The sequence below is a fragment of the Lagopus muta genome, chromosome 25 (genome assembly GCF_023343835.1).
Source record: "Lagopus muta isolate bLagMut1 chromosome 25, bLagMut1 primary, whole genome shotgun sequence".
NCBI classification, from domain to species: domain Eukaryota; kingdom Metazoa; phylum Chordata; class Aves; order Galliformes; family Phasianidae; genus Lagopus; species Lagopus muta.
This window is the reverse complement of record NC_064457.1, coordinates 1,310,908-1,319,383: the sequence shown is the minus strand read 5'-3', so window position 1 is coordinate 1,319,383 and position 8,476 is coordinate 1,310,908. Positions and strand designations below refer to the sequence as shown.

The following is an 8,476-nucleotide window of genomic DNA, read 5'->3' as shown; positions in this document are numbered from 1 at the left end:
CACCCCACAAAATAAACCCCCCCCATCTATAAGAAGCTGCGGCTTTGCTACAGTGTTCCACTTTGGTACCGAGAAAAATAAATTAATAATAATAACACTACTAATAAAAATAAGGAGAATGAAGAGTAATTAAAGAGTAATTAAAACAACCTGAAATGAAAGGCATCATCCAATGACTGCTATTGCTGCCAGGAGCTGCTGGCCCCCAGCCCGGCCTCATTGGGGGCCATGGGGACACAGGGATGGGGAAGGGGGGGGGCGGGGGGGGTAAGGGGGGGGAGACCCCCTCACCATCAGAGCAGAACAGGGAAGGAAACCCAAACCTTCACACAGTGGATGGGAAGAGATCTATTATTATTATTATTATTATTATTATTCTTTTTTTTCCCCTCCTTTAAATATCTCCAGCTCTATATTTATATCACGTCTATCATATAGATATATATCATATGTAAATATAGCCTTTAAAACAATATAGAAAATGTTAAGACACTTCACTTAAATGTAAAGAGTTGCTCTTTTTTGCAATCCAAAGAAATTGCATCGTGATTATTAATTATTAATTATTATTAATTTTTTTTTGCGTATTTTTTTTGTCTTTTTTTTTTTTTTCCTTTGTTATCCAAAAAAAGGCTCTTTTTTTTTCTTTTCCTGTACAAAAAACGACGAGATACAAAAGAAAACCCAACAAAAACCAACAGAACAAAACCAAAAAGCATTTTAGGTGTCTGGGGGGGGGGGGGTGAGGGGTTGGGGGTCTGGGAAGGGGGGGGGGAAAGGAATAAATAATAGAAATTAAAACCAAAACCAACCCAAAGACGAAGGAATTAACCAACAAAAGAGTGATTCCATCTCTTTGTTGCACTGGGGACGGACAGCACGGCACGGACACACGGACACATGCACACACACCCAGCGTGCCCCCCCCCCCCCCCTCCCCTTCCCTTCCCCCCCCCCCCGGCCCCCCATGGGCTCTATATGGGGTTGGGGGTGCATTCACCCCTCCCCCCCAACCCTGCTGCAATGGGGGGGCTTTGGATTTGCTGTCCCTGTGGGTCCCCCCCGTCCCCAAGGGACCTGGGGTTCCCATATAGGCAGAGCCCTTCTTGTCCCCCCGTACCCCCAAGGGAGGAGGCATGGGGACATGGGGTTCCCACGTGGGCAGAGCCCCTCTTGTCCTCACGTGTTCCTCAAGGGTGCGGGGTGATGGAGGAGGGGACACAGAGCCCCACGTGGGCAAAGCCCTTCTTGTCCCCCCATGTCCCCAAAGGCGCAGGGTGATGGCGAAGGGGACGTGGGGTCCCACACAGGCACAGCCCTTCTTGTCCCCAGCGCCCCCAAGTGCACGGTGCAATGGCAAAGGGGACGTGGGGTCCCACGTGGGCACAGCCCCTCTTGTCCCCCACAACCCAAATGGCACAGGGGGATGGGGAAGGGAACACGGTGCCCCCACACGGGCACAGCTCCACTTGTCCCCGAGGGCGCAGGGTGACGTCAAAAGGGACACGGGGTCCCCACATGGGCACGGCCTCACTTGTCCCCAATGCCCCCGAGGGCACAGGGTGACGGCGAAGGGGACACGATGTCCCCACACGCTCAGAGCATCACAGCACCCCCCCCTCTCCCTTGGGGGGAACACAGACAAACCATTAAAGTGCTACGTAACGAACCGACAGCGATAGGGACGACGCCAACGGCGGCGGTGGGGGTGGCCCCCCAAACCCCCCCCCCCCTTTCCAGCACCCCAACCCCCCAAACTCCCCCCCCCCACCTCCCCATGTATCACGGCCTTCCACCTCCCTGGGCACTGCGATGCTCCTCGGGCAGCACCGACCTCAGGTGGCCTTGGAGCATCGTCCCCATGCGGTGTCCTGAGCTCAGAGGGCTGGGGGGGGTGTGGGGGGGGGTCCTCGGCTGCTGCTTTTTGCCCCCTCTGCCTGCTGGGTCCTTGTTGCTTGGAGCTCGTGGGATGAAGCTCTGAGAGCTCTTCAATAAACAGCAAACGGCGGTGGAGGAGGAGGAGGAGGAAGGGGGGGGAATTGAGGGAGGGAAAGGAGGAGGGGGGGGGAGAACCGAAAAGGTGAAGAACCGAAAAGAAAACAACGGAAATAGGTGGAAAAGAATCGTAATCATAGAAAGGGGAGGGGGGAAGAGAAAGAGAGAAAAGAAACAGCAAGTGGTTGTGGCTGGATGTCTGGAGCGAGGCGTGGGGCAGCAGCCGGGCTGAGCTGGCCATGTGGGGTGGGACATGGATATGGGGGGAGATGCCTCGAGGAGACAAAGTCCAGGGCAGGAGGAGCCCAGCCCCAGAGTGGGGAAATGATGTTTGGAGTTGGCAAGGAGGCTCAGAAGGAGATGGAGGAGTTCCTTGCCCCAAAGGAAGTCAATACGGGGATGGATGTTCTGCCCGAGGTGGGTTTCTCTGCAGGGGGAGCCTCGCTAGGATCTTTGGATGGTCTAGCGGCCTGGAAAGAGAAGTGAGAGCCGAGGAGGAGGAGGAGGAGAAAGGGAGGAGAGTCAGACAGTGTGGTAAGAAAAAGAGACCAAAAAAAAACCCAAAAAAAACAACCGAAAAAAAACCAAAAAGGCAAAATATCCACAAAACCAGGAAAAATCAAAAGAAAAGGGGAGGCAAAACAAACACAAAAGAGAGAGAAAACAGAACCAAACAGGAGTTTGTTCAGAAGCAGCATTGATTCAGGCCTGAGGTCAAGCAGCTGGAAAAGGTCCACCACAAAGAGAGCACGAGACGAGCTGGTTCCACGCGTTACTGGATTTAGGGGGGGGGGGGGAACCCATGGTTGGGGGGGGGGGGGGGCGAGACGAGAGAGAGACAGACGGATGGACGGACAGGAGGACAGACAGGCGGACAGAGGCAGCAGGTGGAGGGGATGGGGCAGAGAGGTGGGGGGGGGAGGACAAGAATGGCAGCGTTAGGGTGGGCACGGGCTGCGCTGTGCGCCCAGGGTGCCGCAGCCGTGCTGCTTGTGGTTCCTCTGAGAGCCCCCCCCCCGGCCCCCAGCCCACTGCCAGCAGCCACACCGACAGACCCTGCTGCTGGTGAGGCCAAGAGGAGCGACGGCCGGAGGGGTCGGCACTGGGAAGGGGCTCGGAAAGGGGTCTCTGGAGTAGGGGGGGTGGGCGCTGAGCAAAGGACAGTGGGGATCCAAGGGGGTCCAGGGGTCCTTGGTGAGGAGGGGGCTGTGATGGTGCTGCCATCCAGGTGAGATTGGCCTCCAGGCTGAGGGTTTGGTGGCATCATGGAGAGCTGTGTGGCCTTGGGTTTGGGGGCCGGGGGGCAGAGAGCTGCATGAAGCTGCCAGGAGGAGCCTGGCTGTGAGCGCCAGGAGGTGGTGAGGGGCTGCAATGCGCATTGAGGGCAGCTGTGCCCCTGCCCCGGCCGTGTCCTGGTGACAGCAGTGACAAATGGCACCAGTGCTGAGCCCTCATGCACAACTGGGGCCAATGGGGAGGGAGGGGCTCGTTTTGTTCAGACAATTTGCCCCAATTGCATAAAATCCCCCCTCCTCATCGCTCACCCTGGCTGCAAATGGAGGCAGCTGGGAGTAAGGCTGTTTGGCTTCTCTCTTATTTTTTTTTTCCCCCTCCTTTCTTTTATGGATCCAACAGAACGAGCAAAATGGGGTTCTTTGCCAAGGACAGGCCCAGGGAAAGGGATTGAGACACAGAGAAGGGAGGGGAGGAGGACAGGATGGGGGAAGACTCGATGCTGCCCGGTGCAGGGAGGGGCGGTGCTGGGACCTGGGGCAGGAGAGGGAGGGAAGGAAGGAGCAGGATGGGGCTGTGGTACCCAGATTGCAATCGGTCCCAGTGACAAGGATGGGGATGGGGTCGGTGCTGGGCTGAGGACAGGCACAGTCCCATCCCCCAGCTCTCTTCTTCCAGCTGCTGTGGCCCCCACCCCATCCCCCCCACCCCCCCTCCTGGCACAGGGTGCATAGGGGATGCACTGCAGGGCTCCAGCCCCCACCCATAGCACCCCCTCCTCAGCACAGCTCCAGGTGCTGGGCTCCCCCAGCGTGGCACAGAAGTGCCTCCTGCACCCTCTGCTCAGCAAAGGGCTGCATCCCCCACCCCAGCATCCCACTGCAGGAACCCCGTGCCCACCGCCCCATAACACACAGTGCAGGGGGAGCAGGGGCTGTGGGCAGCCTGCAGCTGGGAACCTGCTCTAGAGATAGGCTACCTGCTGCTGTCCCTGGATCCTCATGTACTCCATCCTCTGCTTGATGTGCTTGCTCTTGTCGGGGCTGCCCTGCTGGCTCTGCTTCAGCCTGGATGCCGGGTTCACCATCTTCATGGGCGGGATGGAAACGCCACCACTCTGTTGGGACAGAGAATTTGGGGAGGTTACAAAGCTCGGAACAGAGGGAAACCCACAGAGGCACAAGCCTGCAGCCAGGCACTGTGGGATCCCAGTCCTCCCAGCACCACGGGGCTACAGGGCTCTGCCACAGTCATGGCAGCTGAGGAGGGGTCATCAGCTCCGTGTGCCACAGGAGCCCAGGGAGCGGGCAGGACCCACCGCCAGCCCCTGCTGCCACGTACACAGGGGTGAGGAGCAAACACTGTGGGGTGGAGGGTAGGAGGAAAGCACCCAGCCCAAAGAAAAGGACAGGAGGCGACGGCAGGTGGAAGCAAGATTCCAGGTGGAAACGGCGACAGTGGGAACGCAGAGGTTTTTTATTAACAGGTTGCACGGGCTGAGATACAAAGACTTGCAAGAGCAGCAGCAGGAGGAGCGCTCTGTATTGGCACCCCAAAAGCCCACCTGCCCTGTGCCAGCCTGGACTGGTGGCCAAAGTGGCTCTGCTGTGCTGCCCCAAAAGCACACGCACGATGCTCTGGCTGCACCAGGTCAGAGGCAGCAGGTTGTTTCTGGGGTCAGATCAGAAGCATTGCTGCCTGCATGGAATGTCAGTGCCTGTCCTCCTTGCCCGTGCTCTGGGATCCCCTCTGTGCTCCTTTGGAACCCCTGAAGCCATTGCACAGGGGGTCCATCTCCCACCTGCATCCCCCTACATCCAGGCAGGCGTTGGATTGGGCCTGGTGCTCGAATTTGAGCTCAGAGCCCCTCCTGCCCAGCCCTGCTCTCAGCTTTGCTTTGGGAGCACGCATGCCAGCCACGGCCATAAATCCACCCCATGGCTCTGCTCCAGGACCCGACCAGAGGAGAACCTGCAGCTACACCCACCGGAGAGGGCTGCTCCTGCAGTGAGAGGCCTGGTGCTACCAGGAAACAGGGCTGAGATAATTGCTGCAAATGAAAAAGGAGATTCATTCAGCAGCACTGATTGTTAATAAAGGAGCAGGGCTGACTTGTGCGCAGCTGGGGGTGGTTGCTCCCCCCCCCCCAACCCCACAGCCTTTTTCCAGTTATTCAGCAAGCCCAGTGGCTGCTGCAGATTCCAGCAGAAACCCATTTGGACGGCGCTGGGGAGCCTGAGCTGTGATTTAATTAGGAGAAACATCTGGTGCTCTGCAGTCGCACCGTAAGCGCAGCTCCTTGGAAAAGTGCTCGTGCAAAACGGGATGGAGAGGAGCGCTGCGTTCCCATTCTGCTCACCCAACACCACGGGCACAACCAACAGAGCTCATTCCTTGGGTGCCCAGCAGCCAGGACGGACCCTGAGGTGTGGGATGTGCACACAGCAGTTGCACTCGTAGGGTCTGAGGTGGCAGCCCCAGCCCAGGGGGGGTCCGTGCCCCCTAACCAGTAACAGCAGCAGCATGGAAGCCTTCTGCCACCCGCCGCCTGGAGGGTGGATCGGCCCCCTCCAAAGCCAACCCCTGGTGGCTCAAATGAGGGCTCCTTTGCCAAATGCTGCTCCTGACACAATGGAGCTGCAGGCCAGTGAGCGCAGCATTGCACCTGCATGGCACATTGCAGCCACCAGGGTGGGATCCAGAGCTGGTGCACAGCCGGGAAGGCGCGAGGTGGCAGTGGGCAGGTGGGTGCTGGTGCTGCTGCCTTTACACATCAGCTCCAAAAGGAGATGGGTGCCGCACCTCAGCTCTGCCTGGAGGTAGAGTCACAGAGAGGGAGCAGGTGGAGGTGGAGGAAGAGCAGACATCAGAGCAGATCCGAGGGCAGAGCACGGCAAGAGGAGTAACAGGAAATAAACCTGAGGCGAGCCGAGCTGCGGCTTGGGAAGCAGAGGCGGTTTGGTGTGGCTCAAGGCTGGACTCTTGGCAGCATCAGCTTTGGTCTGGCTGAGATCCAGCGCAGTGCCATCATCACAGTGCTCACTGTGCCCCACACCATCCTCAGACTCCTGGCTGGTATCCCTGGCTGCTGCCTGTCCCAGCAGTCCTGCAGGGAACGCAGCCTCAGCTGAGCGGTGGTTGCTGATCTCGTTGATGGTCATCTCCAGCTCACGGATGGTTTCTTCCAGGCTATTCAGTCTCTGGTAGGCACCTTCACAAATCTCCCTGCTGCGTGGTGACATGCTGTGCAGGGGGGACCCCTCTGCTTCGCTCCTTCCCTGAGGAGTGGGGCTGTGGAACCCCCCAGCTGCCATCCCCCCCGCTTCAGCCCCAGCAGAGCTCCGATCCTGCACTGCCACGCATGGCTGGTGCCCAGCCTGGCTCCATCTGCTGCCCTGCAGGCCTGGGGGGCACCTGGATCTTGACACCGGTGTGCTGCCGTGCTGCTCCCTCCGTGCACATCCAGGAGGGAGGGATGCATCCTGCCCAGCTCCATCTCTGGGCTCTGCATCACCAGGGAGCTGTGGGGCGATGCTGTGCCCTTCACCGGGGGGCAGTGCCATGACCGTCCCTTGGGGACAAGGAGCCAAAGTGCACCGAGGAGAAACCTTGCTGCTGCCTTCGTGCCTTCTGGCAGAGCTTGGAGCAGGGTTTCCACTTGCTCCTCCTGCCGGCCAGCTCGCTCTGTGCTTCGGGACAGCCGGGACCTCGCCGTGTGCCAGGGGGAACCTGCGTGTCCTTCCCAGTGTGCGGGGTGCAGTGCTCAGGGGCTGCAGGGCTGTGGCTGGAGCACTCCCAGCTGCATACAGAGACCTGCTGGGGCTGCTGGCTGACACTCCACCTCTCCTCCCCACCTCGGCTGTGTGCTCCCCTCCTGCTCCTCCATGGCCAGCGGGATCCCCGTGCTCAGAGCAGTGCTGTTCCACTGCGGGTTCGGGTTCAGGAGACGGCGGTGCAGACACCCAGTGGGTGAGCACAATCTGCGGGAGGGAGAAAGCCCTGCTCCCCGGGGCTGCTGGGGCTGCCAGCTCCTAGGTAGAGAAGTCAGACAGATTAAGGGCCTGGGAGCAGCGTGGGATGCCGTGCTGGGGGGATGGCAGCTGCTTGGGGAAGAGCAGCCGGGTTATTTCGGGTCCTGCTGTGCCTCCAGGCATCGCTGCAAGGATTTGTTCAGCCTGGGAGGGGCTCCAGCACTCCCCATGGGTGTATACAGGGGCATGGCAACTTTAGAGGAGGTTTATGCTACAAGTGAGCTGGAGTCTTCAGCAAAGCAGAGCTGGTGCTGCTGCACCTCCCCGATGCGTGTGGGAACCTGAGTGCCGTGGTCTGGCTGAGATTTGTCTTGCACCAGCACAACAGTTGTGTCAGAGCACAGTGCAGCCCTCTGCTGCTCATCCCCGTGCTGCTCTCAGCAGATCTGAAGGCAGGGATGAGCCCTTGCAAATGAGCTGCAGTGGGTGCCAGACCTTTAAATCCCTGAGCAGCAAGAAGTCACCTGGAACAGCCTGTCCTTCCTCCCCTCACCTGTCTGTTACAGTCCCAGGGATGTGCAATGAGCTGTGCAGCACCCAGGGGAAAGCAGAAGGCCGTGCTCTGCAGGAGAAATGCTCTGACAGGAGAGCTGCTCCCCTCAGCTGCAGCAACGAGGCCTCTGCTCCACAGCACAGCGCCTGCCCCACTGCTCTGCTCCATCTGCTGACACCATTGCTCTGCTCCGTCCTCACCACTTTGTTCTATTCCGTTCCCACTGCTCTCCTCCATCCTCACCACTTTGCTCCACCTCAACCACACTGCTCTGCTCCATCCCACCCCCATTGCTTTGCTCCATCCCTGCTGCTCTGCTCCATCCCTGCTGCTCTTCTCCATCCCTGCTGCTCTGCTCCATCCCATCCCCACTGCTCTGTTTCATCCCATGACCGATGCCCTGCTGAACAAAAAGAGGTGAGATGCAGCCCAGGGCTCCCAGCATCCCCTCCCCTCCCTCCTGCAGTGCTGTGCATCACCATCTGCAGCCCCATTCAGTGCCATCAGAGCAGTGATTCCTCCCCCCCCAGCCTCTGCCCCAGGGCTGCAGCCCGGTGTCACATTGGTGCTCAGTTGGTGCCGCATCAGTGCCGCACGCGCAGTGGCAGTGAGCAGAGGAGTGAAGAGAAGCCATTAGTTGGTTAAACCGGATAAGGAAGAAGTGAGTTAAGAGATGGGAGAGGCGGTGGTTAAGTGCAGCCAGCCAGGAGGAGATCTGCAGGAG

At 58.9% G+C, this 8,476-nt stretch overlaps 1 protein-coding gene across 6 annotated transcripts in view; it reads right to left on the bottom strand.

The window, feature by feature from the left end:
- Window positions 1-1,742: 1,742 nt before the first annotated feature.
- The window catches only part of SRCIN1 (SRC kinase signaling inhibitor 1), a 38,804-nt gene continuing 32,070 nt past the window's right edge, over window positions 1,743-8,476 (bottom strand). For 2 of the 6 annotated variants that reach the window (XM_048926679.1, XM_048926680.1), the window contains 2 exons: window positions 4,208-4,345; window positions 1,744-1,986 (listed from right to left, as the gene is read on the bottom strand). In XM_048926679.1, coding sequence (XP_048782636.1) covers window positions 1,783-1,986; window positions 4,208-4,345 — 342 coding nt within the window. In that variant the 3' untranslated portion in view covers window positions 1,744-1,782. Of the gene's footprint in view, window positions 2,466-4,207; window positions 4,346-6,146; window positions 7,260-8,476 lie in introns of all 6 variants that reach the window. The other 4 variants (XM_048926681.1, XM_048926682.1, XM_048926678.1 and 1 more) reach the window with 3 other exon arrangements.